The sequence below is a fragment of the Scyliorhinus canicula genome, chromosome 12 (assembly GCF_902713615.1).
Source record: "Scyliorhinus canicula chromosome 12, sScyCan1.1, whole genome shotgun sequence".
In the NCBI taxonomy this organism is placed as follows: domain Eukaryota; kingdom Metazoa; phylum Chordata; class Chondrichthyes; order Carcharhiniformes; family Scyliorhinidae; genus Scyliorhinus; species Scyliorhinus canicula.
In genome coordinates, this window is record NC_052157.1 from 98,943,256 (window position 1) to 98,962,591 (window position 19,336).

Consider the following 19,336-nt stretch of genomic DNA (forward strand, 5'->3'; position numbering starts at 1 on the left):
TGCCACCGGAAGTCCGTCCAGATCATTTATGTATATCACAAACAACAGTGGTCCGAGCATGGATCCCTGTGGAACACCACTAGTCACCTTTCTCCATTTTGAGACACTCCCTTCCACCACTACTCTCTGTCTCCTGTTGCCCAGCCAGTTCTTTATCCATCTAGCTAGTACACCCTGAACCCCATACGACTTCACTTTTTCCATCAACCAGCCATGGGAAACTTTATCAAATGCTTTACTGAAGTCCATGTAATGACATCTACAGCCCTTCCCTCATCAATTAACTTTGTCACTTCCTCAAAGAATTCTATTAGGTTTGTAAGACATGACCTTCTCTGCACAAAACCATGTTGTCTATCACTGATAAGTCTATTTTCTTCCAAATGTGAATAGATCCTATCCCTCAGTATCTTCTCCAACAGTTTGCCTACCACTGACGTCAAGCTCACAGGTCGATAATTTCCTGGATTATCCCTGCTACCCTTCTTAAACAAAGGGACAACATTAGCAATTCTCCAGTCCTCCGGGACCTCACCCGTGCTCAAGGATGCTGCAAAGATATTTGTTAAGGCCCCAGCTATTTCGACCCTCGCTTCCCTCAGTAACCTGGGATAGATCCCATCCGGTCCTGGGGACTTGTCCACCTTAATGCCTTTTAGAATACTCAAAACCTCCCCCTTCCTTATGCCGACATGACCTAGAGTATTTCAACATCCATCCCTAGCCTCAACATCCATCATGTCCCTCTCCTTGGTGAATACCGATGCAAAGTACTCATTAAGAAGCTCACTCATTTCCTCTGACTCCACGCATAAATTTCTTCTTTTGTCTTTGAGTGGGCCAATCCTTTCTCTCGTTACCCTCTTGCTCCTTATATACGAATAAAAGGCTTTGGGATTTTCCTTAACCCTGTTAGCCAAAGATATTTCATGACCCCTTTTAGCCCTCTTTATTGGGCGTTTGAGATTCGTCCTACTTTCCCGATATTCCTCCAAAACTTCATCAGTTTTGAGTCGCCTCGATCTTATGTATACTTCCTTTTTCATCTTAGCTAGTCTCACAATTCCACCCGTCATCCATGGTTCCCTAATCTTGCCATTTCTATCTCTCATTTTCACAGGAACATGTCTGTCCTGCACTCTAATCAACCTCTCTTTAAAAGCCTCCCACATATCAAATGTGGATTTACCCTTAAACAGCTGCTCCCAATCCACATTCCCGAACTCCTGCCGAATTTTGTTATAGTTGGCCTTTCCCCAATTTAGCACTCTTCCTTTAGGACCACTCTCGTCTTTGTCCATGAGTATTCTAAAACTTATGGAATTGTGATCACTATTCCCAAAGTAATCGCCGACTGAAACGTCAACCACCTGGCCGGGATCATTCCAGGTCCAGTATGGCCCCTTCCCGAGTTGGACTATTTACATACTGCTCTAAAAAACTCTCCTGGATGCTCCTTACAAATTCTGCTCCATCTACGCCTCCAACACTACATGAGTCCCATTCAATGTTGGGGAAGTTAAAATCTCCCATCACAACCATCCTATTGCTCCTACATTGTTCTATAATCTGCCTACATATTTGTACCTCTACTTCACGCTCGCTTTTGGGAGGCCTATAGTAAAGTCCCAACAATGTTACTGCACCCTTCCTATTTCTTAGCTCTATCCATATTGCCTCAGTGCTCGAATCTTCCATCGTGCCCTCCTTAATCACAGCTGTGATATCATCTCTGACCAGTAATGCAACTCCTCCACCCCTTTTACCTCCCTCTCTATCCCTCCTGAAGCATCTACACCCTGGGATATTCAGTTGCCAGTCCTGCCCTTCCCTCAACCAAGTCTCAGTAATACCAATAACATCATATTCCCAGGTACTAATCCAAGCCCTAAATTCATCTTCCTTACCTGCTACACTTCTCGCATTAAATCAAATGCACCTCAGACCACCTGTCCCTTTGCGATCATCAACTCTTCCCTGTCTACTCTTCCCCTTAGTCACATTGAGTTTGTTATCCAGTACCTTACTGGCTTTAGTTGCTGCTTTTTTACTGACCTCTAACTTCCTAATCTGGTTCCCATTCCCCTGCCACATTAGTTTAAAACCTCCCCAACAGTGTTAGCAAAAGCACCCCCTAGGACATTGGTCCCAGTCCTGCCCAGGTGTAGACCATCCGGTTTGTAATGGTCCCACCGCCCCCAGAAGCGGTTTCAATGTCCCAAAAATCTGAACCCCTCCCTCCTGCACCATCTCTCAAGCCACGTATTCATTCTGACTTTTCTTAAATTTCTACTCTGACTGTTTCGTGGCACTGGTAGCAATCCTGAGATTACTACCTTTGAGGTCCTACTTTTTAACTTATCTCCTAACTCCCTAAATTCTGATTGTCGGACCTCATCCCGTTTTTTACCTATATCGTTGGTGCCTATATGCACCACGACAACTGGCTGTTCACCCTCCCCCTTCAGTATGTCCTGCAGCCGATCTGAGACATCCCTGACCCGTGCACCCGGTAGGCAACATACCATTCGGCAGTCTCGTTTTCGACCACAGAAACGCCTGTCTACTCCCCTTACGATTGAATCCCCTATGACTAAAGCCCTGCCCGTCTTTTTCCCGCCCTTCTGTGCAGCAGAGCCAGCCACGATGCCATGAGCCTGGCTACTACTGCCTTCCCCTGGTGAGTCATCTCCCCCAACAGTATCCAAAACGGTCTACCTGTTTTGGAGGGAGATGACCGCAGGGGACACCTGCACTGCCTTCCTGCTCTTTCTCTGCCTTTTGGTCACCCATTCCCTGTCCCCCTCACCAATCCTAATCTGCGGTGTGACCAACTCACTGAACGTGCTATCCACAACCTCCTCAGCATCGTGGATGCTCCAAAGTGAGTCCATCCGCAGCTCCAGAGCCGGCATGCGGTCTAACGGGAGCTGCAGCTGGACACACTTCCCGCACATGAAGGAGTCAGGGGCATTGGTCGCGTCCCTCAACTCCCACATTGAGCACGAGCATTGAGACTTCAAAGATTCAGGAAGAAGGGCCAAAACCATTTTCTCAGAGCACCTAGGGATGAGTAATAACCAATATCTAAATCACATGATTAAAACCAAAGGCAGGTTTTGGAGTCAGAACGTGAATCGGGGTGAATTGGGATGACCAGAGAGGTTTTATTCTGGATTTATTTTAATTAGTTTTCGAGCAGTTATTTCCCAATTCGTCCAACCCCATATCATCCTACAGTTCATGTTTGTACAGTTTAAATGTCCCTTGAATGAATAAATATTGGAAATTCCGTTATGTTCTGCCAAACAGCTGCTTTAAAATGGTCAGAAAAACCTTGAGTAAACGGAGTTTCAACCAATTTTATAGCCTGAGAAAGTTAGCCGATTGAGACCCAAAGGCATTTTCTGTGAAAGTAGTTTATAATATCCAAACCCTGTTTAATCTCATCGAGTGACTATGATTATTCATCTGATGTAAGAACTAATGATATCTAGATGGTCAAAGTGATGACTGATTAATGTTTCTCTTTGTTCAATAGGGTGAACCAGGTCAGAAAGGTGAATGCTGTGACAAAGATTCAGAGGTGAGGCCTTCATCATTTTCATTCTTCACTAAGTAAATGATTGGAACTCGGTTAAAATTATTCTCATTCATATCAGTGGGTAAGCTGACTGTGTGAGGACATCTGTATTTGTTACCATGTGATCTGTGCAAAGTTGTGCTTTACTGTCAGTCATCTCGGGACACTGAGGCAGATTAATCACAAACTGAGCATCTTATTTAAACTTTCCAGCCAACATACAGGGCATCTGCATTTAGATGGGCTTATTCCCACCTCCTTAACATCTCCCAACTTTATCCCTGCCTCAGCCCATCTGCTGCTGAAACCTTCATTCATACCTTTGTTGCCCCAAGATTATTTATGGGATATGGGGGTCGGCGGCTGGATCAGAATTTGTTGCTCATCACTAATTGCCCTTGAACTGAGTGGCTTGCTGGACCATTTTAGAGGGAAGCTAAGAGTCAATCATATTGCTGTAGGTCTGGGGTCATGTGGAGGTCAGACCATGTAAAAACAGCAGATTTCCTTCCCTAAAGAACGTTATTTGGATTTGCTTTATTGTCACGTGTACCAAGGTACAATTAAAAGTATTGTTCTGCATACAGTCCAGACAGATCGTTCCATATATTAAAAAAAACAGAGGACACACATAAATACACAATGTAAATACATAGACACAGGGATCGGGTGAAGCATGCAGGAGTGTAGTACTACTCAGTAGAGAAGATGCGTGAAGAGATCCGATCAGTCCATAAGACGGTCATTCAGGAGTCTGGTAACAGCGGGGAAGGAGCTGTTTTTGAATCTGTTAGTTTCTGTTCTCAGACTTTTGTACCTCCTGCCCGATAGAAGAAATTGGAAGAATGAGTAAGCCGGGTAAGAAAGGTCTTTGATTATGCTGCCCGCTTTCCCAAGGCAGCGGAAGGTGTAGACTGAGTCAATGGATGGGAGGCAGGTTCACGTGATGGATTAGACTGTGTTTATTTCGTGAACATGTTCGGGTTTTTACGACAATTAACAATGTTTTATGGTCATCATGAAACTTTTAATCCCAGATTTTTTTTTCTATTGGTGCGATTTGAACCCCAGAATCACCAGTCCAGTGACAAGACCACTCTGCAATCGCCTTCCCATTTGATTATTGTAATGCTCATCCAAAATTCTGCTATCTGCATCCTCAACATGCCCATTCACCCATTAACTCTGACCTTTACTGGCCCCTGGTCTGGCCATGTCAATTAAACATTTTCATCCTTGGTTTCAAATCGCTCCGTGATCTTGATTCTCCCCATCTCTATAACCTCCTCCAGCGAGACAAACTCTACAAAACCTCTGCCTTCCTCTAATGTTGTGCAGCCCCAATTTAATCACTCCATCATTGGTGGCCACGTCTTCAACTTCCTGGGCGCCGAGTTCTGGAAACCCCTCCCTAAATCACTCCACCTTTCTCCTTCTTTGAGACACACCTTTAAGTCGATCTCTTTGTTCAAACGGTTGATCATATGCTCTAATAGCTCCCCACATGATGCAGTGTGATGATGCTCCTGTGAAGCACCTTGGGCATTTTACACTGGTAAAAGGGCTATGTAAATACAATTGATTGTTGTGCTGGTTTAGGCAAATTAATGACAATTTGCTTGCTATCTCTCTGGAATTACTAACCCTAACCATACTGGGACCCAGTTCTATAAGCACAAACAGGCCCCTGGTTCCACACATTTGGGCAATTCTTCACGCAAACTGAGTCCTGTTGGCCACAGAGATTTCCAGCAAAGGTGCTTACAGATCAACAAGGCAAGAATTACCGCCATACCCACTCTGTGCTGCGCCTTATGCTGAGAACATGCCACAGCCCAGACCAGAAGTATATTCGAAGAATATGGGGGTGAGAAATCTATAGGTCGTTATTCAATGCTGACTCCAAGGAGAGTGAGAAGGTACCTCACTTGTAAAAGGCACATTGATACAAAGAACAAAGAAATATTACAGCACAGGGGACTTCCGGTTGCGGCTATGCGGAGCTAAGCCGCACGTTCGGCAGCTCCCGCTTTAAAAGGACTTGTGGGCTCTTTTAAGGGCCCCAAGCGGCGCTGATTCGACGATTCCCGGTGGATAAAGGGGTCAGGAGCAAAACCCCCTGGGATTTATGGTTTGGACTCGAAGTGGGGCGAGGAGAAAAATGGCAGCAGCTCCCCTGGAAAAGCAGGGGAAGGTGGACAAAATGGCGGCCGGTGGAGCCCCTGAGGAGTGGAGGCAGTGGGCTGAGGAGCAGCAGGCGGCCCTTCTGTGCTATTTCACGGAGCTGAAAGGGGAGTTGTTGGAATCCCTGAAGGTGACAACGAGTAAGCTGCTGGAGACCCAGACAACCCAGGGTGCAGCGATACTTGAGTTGCAGCAGCTGGCCTCTGAGCGCGAGGAGGAGGTTTCGGCCCTCGTGGGGAAGGTGGAGATACACGAGGCACTTCATAAAAAGTGGCAAGATCGGTTCGAGGAGATGGAGCTTCGGTCACGGAGGAAGAACCTGCGGATCCTGGGCCTCGAGGAGGGGCTGGAGGGGTCGGACCTGCCGGCCTATGTGGCCGTGATGTTAAACTCGCTGGTGGGGGCAGGATCCTTCCATCTGCCCCTGGAGCTGGAGGGGGCCCATAGAGTGCTGGCCAGGCGGCCTAAGGCGAATGAACCCCCGCGGGCGGTGCTGGTGCGGTTCCATCGGTTCAGTGACCGGGAGTGTGTTCTCCGATGGGCCAAGAAGGTGAGGAGCAGTAAGTGGGAGAATTCGGTAGTGCGGACCAGGACTGGAGTGCGGAGATGGCCAAGCGGAGAGCCGGGTTTAACCGGATGAAGGCGGTGCTCCATGGAAAGCAGGTGAAGTTCAGCATGTTGCCGCCTGCGCGCCTGTGGGTCACCTACAAGGACCGGCATCACTACTTTGAGTCCCCGGAGGTGGCGTGGGCCTTTGTGCAGGCTGAAAAGCTGGACTTGAACTAGAGATTGGGGGCTGTGGGAGTTTTTCTATTCTATTCATGTATCATTGTTTATGCTGTAGCGGGTTATTCTGTTTGTTTTTGTTTTTTCTCTCGCTTTCGGACGATGTAGGTTATGGTTTCGTGTTCTAAGGGGGGTACTGGGGTTTGTGGTTGATCTGTGTCTTTGTATGGAGTTGGTGGTTGGGTTAGGACTGCGGTTTGGGAGCTGCGTTGGTGGGGTGGGGCAGTGTGAAAGCGCGGGCTTTTCTCTGGTTTCCCGCGCTGCGGGACGAGGGGGTGGAGCTGGTGGTGAGGGGCGTGGCTATTAGACCGGGTTTCCCACGCTGAAGCGGTGCCCAGGAGCTGATGCAGGGGAGGAGGGGGGACCTCATATCGGGAGGGGTCGGAGCTGGAGCGGGAGCTGCCGGGGTCAGCAGAAGTCAGCTGGCTCACGGGAGTACAGTGGATGGAGAGTCGCGGCTAGGAGGGGTCCTAGCCTGGGGGGGGGGGGGGGGGTGGGGGGGGGGGGGTACCGGGTTGCTGCTGGATTGGCCAGGGAGGAGTTCGGGGGGGGGTCGGGGTGAGGTTCTATCGCCGTGGGAAACGGGCCGAATGGGTGATGGCCAGGGGCGAGCAGTCGATGGGTTATGGCTAGTCGACGGGGGAGGGGGGGCGGGGTGCTGACGGGGGAGGGGGGGGGCGGGGTGCCCCCTGATCCGGCTGATTACGTGGAACGTGAGGGGGTTGAATGGGCCGGTTAAGCGGGCCTGGGTGTTTTCGCATCTGAAGGGGCTGAAGACGGACGTGGCCATGCTCCAGGAGACCCACCTGAAGGTGGCGGACCAAGTCCATCTGAGGAAGGGGTGGGTGGGGCAGGTTTTCCACTCGGGGCTCGACTCGAAGAACCGGGGAGTGGCGATCCTGGTGGGGAAGAGGGTGGCGTTTGAGGCGTCTGAGGTTGTGGCTGATAGTGGCGGCAGATATGTGATGGTGAGCGGTAAGCTGCAGGGGGAGAGAGTGGTGTTGGTTAATGTGTACGCCCCAAATTGGGATGATGCTGGTTTCATGAGGCATATGTTGGGCCGCATTCCTGGCCTGGAGGTGGGGGGCTTGATCATGGGGGGGGACTTCAATACGGTGCTGGATCCCCTACTGGATCGTTCTAGTTCAAGGACAGGCAGGAGGCCAGCGGCGGCCAAGGTATTGAGGGGGTTTATGGACCAGATGGGAGGAGTGGATCCCTGGAGGTTCGGGAGGCCGAAGGCTCGGGAGTACTCCTTTTTCTCCCATGTGCACAGGGTTTATTCCCGCATTGATTTCTTTGTTCTGAGCAGGGGACTGGTCCCTTGGGTGGAGGAGGCCGAATATTCGGCTATCGCGATTTCGGACCATGCTCCGCATTGGGTGGATCTGGAGATGGGGGAGGCGCGGGACCAGCGCCCGCTTTGGCGTCTGGACGTGGGGTTGTTGGCTGATGAGGAGGTGTGTAGGAGGGTTCGGGGATGTATCAAGAGGTACCTCGAGGTCAATGATACTGGGGAGGTCCAGGTGGGGATGGTGTGGGAGGCTCTGAAGGCAGTGATTAGGGGGGAGCTGATCTCCATCCGAACCCATAGGGAGAGGGGGGAGAGGAGGGAGAGGGAGAGACTGGTGGAGGAGCTGTTGAGTGTGGATAGGAGGTACGTGGAGGCCCCGGAGGAGGGATTGCTGGGGGAGCGGCGAAGCCTGCAGGCCACGTTTGATTTATTGACCACCAGAAAGGCGGAGAGACAGTGGAGGAAGGCGCAGGGAGCGGTCTATGAGTATGGAGAGAAGGCGAGCAGGATGCTGGCGCACCAACTGCGTAAGCGGGATGCGGCTAGAGAGATTGGTGGAGTGAAGGATAGAGATGGGAATGTGGTGCGGCAGGGGGCAGAGGTCAATGAGGTGTTTAGGGACTTCTATAGGGAACTGTACCGGTCGGAGCCACCGGCGGTGGGAGAGGGAATGGAGAATTTTTTGGACAGGCTCCGATTTCCAAGGGTGCAGGAGGAGCAGGTGGAGGGACTGGGGGCGCCGATCGAGTTGGAGGAGCTGGTCAGTGGGATTGGCCACATGCTGTTGGTCAGGACCTTTAACGAGGCATGGGAGGGGGTGTTCTGCCCACGACGATGTCTCGGGCACTAATCTCCCTGATCCTGAAGCGTGATAAGGACCCCTTGCAGTGCGGTTCATACAGGCCGATTTCACTGCTGAATGTAGACGCCAAGTTGCTGGCGAAGATCTTGGCCACTAGAATAGAGGACTGTGTGCCGGGGGTGATACATGAAGATCAGATGGGTTTTGTGAAGGGGAGGCAGCTGAACACTAACGTGCGAAGGCTGCTAAATGTGATAATGATGCCGGCAGCAGAAGGAGAGGCGGAGATTGTGGTGGCATTGGATGCGGAGAAGGTCTTTGACAGGGTTGAGTGGGGTTGTGGGAGGTGTTGGAAAGGTTCGGGTATGGAGTGGGGTTTATTAAATGGGTGAGGTTGCTATGGCGAGTGTAGCGACAAATGGGAGGGGGTCCGAGTACATCAGGCTCCACCGTGGGACGAGGCAGGGGTGCCCCCTGTCCCCCTTGCTTTTTGCGCTGGCAATAGAGCCTCTTGCCATGGCTCTCAGGGAGTCGGGGAGGTGGAGGGGTTTGGTGCGAGGGGGGGAGGAGCACCGAGTTTCGCTGTATGCGGACAACTTGCTGCTGTATGTAGCAGACCCGGTGGGGGGAATGTCGGAGGTGATGGAGATTCTTGCTGAGTTCGGGAGTTTCTCGGGATATAAATTGAACCAAGGCAAGAGTGAGCTGTTTGTCGTACACCCGGGAAATCAGGAGGAGGGGATTGGTAAGCTCCCGCTAAAGAGGGCAGTGAGGAGTTTTAGGTACCTGGGGGTTCAGGTGGCTAGGAGCTGGGGGACTCTGCACAAGCTCAATTTTACTAGGTTGGTGGAGCAGATGGAGGAGGAATTTAAAAGGTGGGACATGCTGCCGTTGTCGTTGGCGGGTAGAGTACAGTCCGTTAAAATGATGGTGCTCCCGAGGTTTTTGTTTTTGTTTCAGTACCTCCCCATTTTCGTTCCGAGGGCCTTTTTTAGGAGGGTGAACAGCAGCATTCTGGGATTTGTTTGGGCAAATGGGACTCCGAGGGTAAGGAGGGTCTTTTTGGAGCGGGGCAGGGATAGAGGGGGGCTGGCGCTGCCCAACCTCTCTGGGTACTATTGGGCGGCTAATGTCTCGATGGTACGCAAGTGGGTAATGGAGGGGGAGGGGGCAGCTTGTAAAAGGATGGAGATGGCGTCCTGCAGAGGCACGAGCCTGAAGGCACTGGTAACGGCTCCGTTGCCGCTCCCTCCAATGAGGTACACCACGAGCCCGGTGGTGGCGGCCACCCTCAAAATTTGGGGGCAGTGGAGGCGACACAGAGGGGAAGTGGGGGGCTCGGTGGAGGCCCTGCTGCGGGGGAACCACCGGTTTGTCCCAGGGAACATGGATGGCGGGTTCCTGGGGTGGCACAGGGCGGGCATTAGGAAGTTGGGAGACCTGTTTATTGACGGGAGGTTCGCGAGCCTTGGTGAACTGGAGGAGAAGTTTGAGCTCCCTCGGGGAATATGTTCAGGTACCTTCAGGTCAAGGCGTTTGCTAGGCAACAGGTGGAGGGGTTCCCTTTGTTGCCCCCGCGGGGGTAAGGGATAGGGTGTTTTCGGGGGTGTGGGTTGGGGATGGGAAGGTGTCTGACATCTATCAGGTAATGCAGGAGGTGGGGGAGGCGTCGGTAGAGGAGCTGAAGGCTAAGTGGGAGGTGGAGCTGGGGGAGCAGATTGAGGAGGGGACATGGGCGGACGCCCTGGAGAGGGTGAACTCCGCCTCTTCATGTGCGAGGCTTAGTCTCATCCAGTTCAAGGTGCTGCACCGGGCTCACATGTCCGGATCCAGGATGAGTAGGTTCTTTGGGGGCGAAGACAGGTGCGTCAGGTTTTCTTACTCCAGAAGCCTTACCCAAACTTGAGAGCTATCTTCAAGGTCCTTACAAGCTGGCATTCTTCACATAAGAATGGGAGGGAGAGTGAGCAGCAGAGAGAGAGAGAGAGAGCTCCGTCCAGCTGTAACTTGGCTGAAACATTCTCAGAACTGAAGCCAAAATGAAACTCTGCAAATGACCTATCTTCTTTCCTGAAAGCTTCTGACTTGCTTCACCCATCACAGGCAACAATAGGAGAAGCCTGGAAATTCTACATTTGCTGTTTGCCAAGTTGATCCAATTAACATCACAGGTTCTGGCACAGAACCTGTGAGGGGACGTCCTGGCCTGGTCCATCAGAACAGGGGTGTTCAGTGTCCTGTGAGGGGACGTCCTGGCCTGGTCCATCAGAACAGGGGTGTTCAGTGTCCTGTGAGGGGACGTCCTGGCCTGGTCCATCAGAACAGGGGTGTTCAGTGTCCAAAGACTGAAATTTGAAATGAAATCCCCAAATGTGCAGAAATGTTGCAGCTAACCAGAAGACAGTAGGCCAAAACAAACAGCAGGAAGGCATAAAAAGTGGTACACAGAACAGCAAAATGTTTTACACCAATATCCTAATAATATGTAGAAATCTATCAATCTCAGTCTTGAACACACCCTACCAATGAACTGCCACAGCTGCTGGGACAAAGGTTTACAAAGATTCATCATCTTCCAAGTAAAGAAATTCCCCCTCATCTCATCTCAGTCCTAAATGAATTGGCCCCTGGTTGTAGACACACCCAACCAAGGGAAACATCCTTTCTCCATCTACCCTGTTGAGTCCTGTAAGAATTTTCATTTTTGAATCCAAATACTCTCGTCCTCCTAATCTCCAGAGAATAAATGTCCATCCTATTTAATCTTTTCTCAGAGGACAACCCCTAAATCCCAGGAATCTGTTTTGTGAACCTATGTTGCACTCCCTCTATAGCAAGTATATCTTTCCTTGGTTCAGGAGACCAAAACTGCACACCATATTCCAGGTGAGGACTCACCAAGGCTCTCTATCTGATGCCTCGGTCAATGCCTTGTGACCCATCTGGGTTTATTCTGTTACGACACGCTGGGCCAGTGCACGATCAATTCCAGCTCCACATGCCCCGGAGTCATAACACAAGTGAATTAACCAATAATTGTTATGAAACTAACCAAAGTCTTTGGCCCTTGGCTACCCAATAATTACAGTCACCAGGTTTGTAAATTTAAACGCAATTATTGTTTATTTATAACAAGAACTATAATGAAGTATGCAGCAAATACAATTGGTTAACTGTAAGGTCATTCCTAATCCTCACGTTAACCTGCTCCACCCTCTACACACACAAGAAAGACAGACACAGAGGGTGGAAAGGGATAGAAATCGTAAGTGGAGGGAATGTCCAGATGAGGGTTTCAGCACACCTTTCTTCACAGAAAGCTTACAGATTAAAGTCTTTGGTTTACAACCTTTAATGATTTATCTGTAGATTCATTCATTCAGGTTCTCTGCAGTTTAGCAATGCATTACTACCAGGCTTTCTGCAGAGGCATCTGATTTCTTTTCAAACTTTGCTTCCCGTTTGTGGTTTGCATTCCAGCTTCTGCAGTTTCAGGAAAGTAGCACTCGCATGCCTTCTGGAGAGATATAGCAGGTTCCAAATTTTTCTTGCACAGCCACTAATGGTTCTCCTGTAAATAGATTCAAACTCTCTACTCGTTCAGAAACACAGCCTACAAAGCTTTCTTTGAGAAAAACTGAGGAAAAAAGGATAGCAGGCCCTTCCTTGGGCTGACAGGGTCAGCCTGAAACATTGGGACTCTGAAAAGCATTCCAGTGGGATAAGATACAATGACCACCGATTACCGGGCAAAGGATAAGCCTTTGGGCCAGATCATTGGTACCAGCCAAATCTATCAAATCCCAACTTATCTCTCTCACTGATGCCAACCAGTCTGCAGTTTCAGTTTAAACAAGCGCAGCCTTGTGGATTCTTATGCTTGAATTAAAAATACAGGCTGCTTGCCTCAAAGCCACAGGTCCATTAACCATCCATGGATCAAAATTATACCGGCAAAAATAAAAGAAAGGGAAAATACGGGAATAAACAGGAAGGACCCTGCCAATTTTTATTAAACTTCTCTGTGATGATAGGATTTGTGCTTATGTCTATGGAGCATTAATCCAAATCCAGTAACACTACTACATCACTCAAACATCATATCAATTAAGCGTCTGTTTCAACCAATTCACCAAAATGCAAATATATAAGAATATAAAATGTTAATGAAAATATTTGTAATTAGGCTTCCAAAGGTATTGTACTCTATCAAAATTGTGCCTGCTTAGCGAGAAACTGTGAGGGACTCACATCTTTGTCAGTGTTAGAATGAAAAGTACCAAACTAATAGTGTGGATTGCATTGTTATTAACAAAGCTAATATTACTCCCATCCTTTCTGCTGCATCTTTACTCCATAGGGAGAAGACACCCAACAGTTTCGGGAGGCTTTGAAGATATTAGCTGAAAGAGTTTTGATTTTGGAACATATGATTGGAATTCATGGTGAGTGAGCGCAAAGGTAAATAGTTTGAGATTCTAGTTATTGTTGGTCACACTGGGTGCAATGTTGGGATCTCGCTACAACCTGTGAGGAGGGATCCATGGAGATGGTTTGTCTACAAATTGTAACAGTTTAACTAGATATGGTCCATAGAAAATGTACAACTGCGCGACCCATTAAATCCTGAGCGATTTTCAACCCATTCTCAGGAGGTTGATGATGAAGTGAGTAATCTTCCACTGTCTTGCATCACCAGCACTTGTTGCCATTCCTAATTGCCCTTGAGAAGGTGAATTACCTCCTTGAAATGCTGTGGTCCCTGAGGTGCAGGTACACCCACAGTGCTGTTAGGGAGAGAATTCCAGGATTTTGACCCTGTGATGACAGTGAAAGAATGGCCAATATATTTCCAAGTCAGGATGGTGAAAGGCTGAAATTGATTGTGCTCCAATGACCTTGATCTCTTGTGCTTCTTAACCCAGAAACTATAGGCCAGCCACTTTAATGTTGGTGGTGGAAAAAGCTATTAGAAATGATAACCCAGAAGAAAAATTAACAATCGCTTGTACAAAAGATAGATTAATTAAGGAATGCCAGCAGGATTTGTTCAGGGCAAATAATGCCTTTACTAACTTGACTAAGATCCCTGTGGGTGTCCCTCACCAACACCCCCCCCCCCCCCACCTCCCCACAGGCTTTTCCATCAAGACCCCGTTAAGACATTACCTTCTCTCCCAAGTAGGGAAGCAGCATGGATCAAGGAGACCCTGTAGATGTGGGACTTGACTTTCCAAAAGGCATGTAAGGTGTTGTGTCAAATGTTATTACACAAAATAAGAGCTCATGGTGTAGGGGGTAACATATTAGCATGAATAAAGTATTGGTTATATAACGGGATTCTAGGGATAGAGAATTGTAGCTATGAGGATAGATTGGAGAGTTTAGGACTATTTTCCTGGGAGAAAAGACGGTGAATTGATAAAGATATTCAAGATCCTGAGGGGATTGGACAGGGTAAAGAAAGAGAAACTGTTCCCACTCAAGAGAGCGTCAACAACGAGAGGGCCACAGATTAAAAATAATTGTCAAAAGTAGAAGTGATGTGAGGAAAAATATTTTCATCCAGAGGGTGGTTGGAGTTTGGAACGAACTTCCTGAGAGGGTGGTGGAGGCAGGTTTGATCAAGATATTCAAAAGGAAATTGGACTTGTATCTGAAAGGAAAGAATGCGCAAGGTTACGGGGATAAGGCAGGGGAGTGGGATTAGATAGAATGCTCTTTCAGAGAACCAGTATTAACTCGATAGATTGAATGGCCTCCTTCTACAATGTAAAGATTCTGTGATTTTGTGATTCAGGAAGCAGAGAGCAGGCTTAAATGATTCAATTTTGGCTTGTAAAACTGTAACGAGTGGAGTGCAACAAGCATTAGTGCGAGTACAACAACTATTCACAATTTATGAAGGAACTGAATGTATAGTTGCCAAATCTGCTGAAGACACAAATGGGATAGGAAGTTGTGAAGAGGGCATAAGGAGTCTATAAGGGGACAGAGACAGGTTAGGTGATGTCATAATATACACCAGTATATCATGGTGCTGACACACACACTGATGGACATACAATAGGACCAATCAACATGCATAACACCGCAGCCAATCACCAGTTAGAGCACACTCACTGTAAAGACAGAGGGCATCAGTTTTCCCGCTCATTTGGGATGCAGCCTTTCAGTAGTACAGAGCTTATAGTTTACAGCACAGATCCTCACCATGTGCTGAGTGATTAGACTGGTTAGGACAGGCACAGGTCTTTAGTTAATCTAACATCGTGTTAACCCACAATAAGAGTATGTTCAACAGTTTATAGTTTAATAAAATAGTGTTGTACTATTTTAAGTGTTGGTGGCCTGTATGTGTTTCACGGATCCAGAGCACCCAACACATCATGGTGCCAGTAGTTGAGGGATGTTAGAACTTCTTAGACCTACCTGCAAGTGATCTGCCTTCCACCAGCACACAGCCATCCTGCAACATGGACAGCGTCCGCCCGCCACCGCCACTGCCGCTCCGCATCACCGGCAACCTGGGGTCCAACTGGAAGATCTTCAAACAATGCTTCCAGCTATACCTTGAGGCCATGGATCTGGAAGCTGCTTCAGATACCAGGAAGATTGCTCTCTTCCTCTCCACAGCCGGGGACCATGCCATCCACATCTTCAATTCTCTCACCTTCGCCGATGGTGAAGATAAATCTAAATTCAAGACGGTCCTCCTCAAGTTTGACAGTCACTGCAACGTCGAACATAGAACATTACAGCGCAGTACAGGCCCTTCGGCCCTCGAAGTTGCGCCGACCTGTGAAACCCCTCTAAAGTCCATCTACACTATTCCCTTATCATCCATATGTCTATCCAATGACCATTTGAATGCGTTTAGTGTTGGCGAGTCCACTACTGTTGCAGGCAGGGCATTCCACTTACTACTTTCTGAGTAAAGAACCTACCTCTGATATCTGTCCCATATCTATCTCCCCTCAATTTAAAGCTTTGTCCCCTCGTGCTGGACATCACCATCCGAGGAAAAAGGCTCTCGATGTCCACCCTATCTAATCCTCTGATCATCTTGTATGCCTCAAATAAGTCGTCTTCTCTCTAAAGAAAACAGCCTCAAGTCCATCAGCCTTTCCTTGATCCTTATTGAACAAGGGGACAACATTTGCTATCCTGCAGTCTTTTGGCACTATTCCTGTAGACAAAGATGACTTAAATATCAAAGCCAAAGGCACAGCAATCTCCTCCCTAGCTTCCCAGAGAATCCTAGGATAAATCCCATCCAGCCCAGGGGACTTATGTATTTTCACACTTTCCAGAATTGCCAACACCTCCTCCTTATGAACCTCAAGCCCTTCTAGTCTAGTAGCCTGTATCTCGTATTCTCCTCGACAACATTGTCTTTTTCCTGTGTGAATACAGACGAAAAATACTCATTTATCACCACTCCTATCTCCTCGGACTCCACACACAACTGTTCTTGACTGGTCCTACTCTTACCTTAGTCATTCTTTTATTCCTGACATATCTATAGAAAGCTTTAGGGTTATCCTTGATCCTACCTGCCAAAGACTTCTCATGTCCTCACCTGGCTTTTCTTAGCTCGCTCTTTCGAGCCTTCCTAGCTAACTTGTAACTCTCAAGCACCCTAAATGAACCATCATGTCTCATCTTTACATAAGCCTCCTTCCTCTTGACAAGTGTTTCAACTGCTTTAGTAAACCATGGTTCCCTCGCTCGACCACTTCCTCCCTGCCTAACAGGTACATACTTATCAAGGACACGCAGTAGCTGTTCCTTGAACATGCTCCACATTTCCATTGTGCCCATCCCCTGCAGTTTCCCTCTCCAGCCGATGCATCCTAAATCTTGCCTCATCGCATCATAATTGCCTTTCCCCCAGCTATAACTCTTGCCCTGCAGTATAAACCTATCCCTTTCCGTTGCTAAAGTAAACGTAATCGAATTGTGGTCACTATCACCAAAGTGCTCACCTACCTCCAAATCTGACACCTGTCCTGGTTCATTACCCAGTACCAAATCCAATATGGCCTTGCCTCCCGTTGGCCTATGTAGATACTGCGTCAGGAAATCCTCCTGCATACATTGGACAAGAACGGACCCATCTAAAGTACTCAAACTATAGTCAATATTTGGAAAGTTAAAGTCCCCCATAACAACTACCCTGTTACTTTCGCTCCTATCCAGAATCATCTTTGCAATCCTTTCCTCTACATCTCTGAACTTTTCGGAGGCCTGTAGAAAACCCCTAACAGGGTGACCTCCTTTCCTGTTTCTTAACTCAGCCCACACTACCTCAGTATTCGAGTCCTCATCAAATGTCCTCTCAGCCACCATAATACTGTCCTTGACTAACAATGCCACCCCCCCCCCCCCTCTCTTACCACCTTCCCTGAGCTTACAGAAATATACAGACACCTTCAACATTCCTGTCCCTGCTCTATCCATGTCTCCGAAATGGCCACAACATCGAAGTCCCAGGTACCAACCCATGCCGCAAGCTCACCCACCTTATTCCGGATGCTCCTGGCATCGAGGTGAATGAAAGCTTTGAGCGCTATATCTTCCAGCAGCGCTTACAGGGTAAGGATGAACCTTTCCAATCCTTTCTCACCCACCTCCGTATTCTTACGCAGTCCTGCAACTACGGGTCCACCTCCGACTCCATGATACGCGACCAGATCGTTTTCGGTGTTCAGTCAGACCCCCTTCGCCAGCAGCTTCTTAAGGTCAAGCAGGTCACCCTAGCCATTGCCATTAAGAGCTGCGTGCTCCACGAACACGCCACTAGTCGGTATTCCCACATCCAGGTGGCTGAAAGGGCGCGGCAAGCTCCCCACGAGGCAGAACGGGTCCAAGTCATCAAACCATTCCCAGGGCCTCAGCCTGAATGAGGGCGGCCATTTCGCACGCTTTTCGCAGACTCCCGCGCTTGGGCGCACCGAACGAGGGGACGGCGATGTCGACGAATGTAATGTGCAGGCGCGCACCACGCCTGATCGCACCGCGCATGCGCGGTGGCGCAACAAACGCACTGACGCAACAGCGTGCGGCAACTGTGGCTCCGCCCATTTAAAGCGGCAGTATCCCGCCAAGTCCCGACGATGCCTGCAATGTGGCAAACTTGGCCACTATGCTGCTTTATGCAGATCAACTCAGCCTGCTAGCTTTCGTCGCTCCAGCCAGCCTCGCAGGGATGTCCGGGCCATTCAACCCACAGTCACCGAGCCTGACCCAGACCTGTCCCCTGATTTTGACACCGACGACCAGAAGGCGCCTTTTCAAGTCGGCATCATAACAAAGAACAGGATGTCTCCAAAGCACAGCATCAAGCCCATTCCGATACACAGCATCGATCCGGATGATGAGTGGTGTGCCACCCTTACGATCAACCGCTCCCAAATACGGTTCCGCCTGGACACCGGTGCCTCCGCCAATCTCATTGTGCGGTCCGACCTCCAAAGCCTTCGGGTCAGACCAGCCTTCCTGCCATCTGCATGCCAATTGCTAGATTACAATTAAAATGCCATTGCTGCCAGCGGCTCATGCCAACTGGAAGTGACGCATCGTTCACACAAAGCCATATTGCCGTTTTAAATCGTAGATTCCTCAAAAGCCTCCTTGCTGGGTGCGCAGGCATGCAAGCTGCTGAACCTGGTGCAGAGGGTTCACTCTCTCTCTCCTATTGATACGTCTGCCTTTCCAGACACCGACTTAGGGGCGCAAATCAACGCCATTATCCAACAGTACCACGACGTCTTCGAGGGCATGGGCACGCTCCCGTATACATACAAGATTCTACTCAAGCCGAACGCCACGCCTGTGGTACACGCACCTCGCAGGGTCCCAGCGACCCTTAAGGACCGCCTCAAGCAATAGCTCCAGGAGCAAGGAGTGATCTCCAGGGTCACGGAACCAACCGACTGGGTCAGTTCCATGGTATGTGTAAAGAAGCCTTCCGGCGAATTGAGAATTTGTATCGATCCCAAGGATCTTAATCGCAATATCATGAGGGAGCACTACCCAATTCCCAAGCGTGAAGAGCTCACTTGTGAAATAGCTCACGCCAAGCTCTTTACCAAGCTCGATGCCTCAAAAGGATTCTGGCAAATCCAGCTTGATGAATCTAGCAGAAAGCGATGCAGGTTCAATACCCCCTTTGGAAGATATTGCATCAACAGGATGCCGTTTGGGATCATCTTGACGTCCGAGGTGTTTCATAGGATCATGGAACAAATGATGGAAGGGATTGAAGGTGTTCGCGTCTACGTCGATGACATAATAATCTGGTCCACCACCCCGCAGGAGCACATTAATCGCCTCCAGCGCGTTTTCAGACACATACACGAACATGGCCTCCGCCTCAACAGAGCCAAATGCTCTTTCAGTCAGACAGATATCAAATTCCTAGGGGATCACATCTCCCATTTGGGTGTGTGGCCGGATGCGGACAAGGTAGCTGCCATCACAGCTGTGAGAACACCAGAAGATAAGAAAGCGGTCCTCCGGTCTTGGGGATGGTAATTTTTAAGGGAAGTTCATCCCTAACTTCACCTCTCATACCACGGCTCTCAGCAACCTGGTCAGGAAGACGATGGACTTCCAGTGGCTCCCTGCCCACGAGCGAGAATGGCAGGAACTCAAAGCTAAACTGACCACGGCCCCAGTTCTG

At 49.0% G+C, this 19,336-nt stretch overlaps 1 protein-coding gene across 2 annotated transcripts in view; it reads left to right on the forward strand.

Moving 5' to 3' along the window:
* Positions 1-19,336, forward strand: part of LOC119975203 (collagen alpha-1(XXVI) chain-like) — a 195,986-nt gene that overhangs the window by 155,515 nt on the left and 21,135 nt on the right. For both annotated transcript variants that reach the window (XM_038814815.1, XM_038814816.1), the window contains exons 9-10: positions 3,542-3,586; positions 13,010-13,094. In XM_038814815.1, the coding sequence (XP_038670743.1) occupies positions 3,542-3,586; positions 13,010-13,094 (130 nt within the window). The remainder of the gene's footprint in view (positions 1-3,541; positions 3,587-13,009; positions 13,095-19,336) is intronic.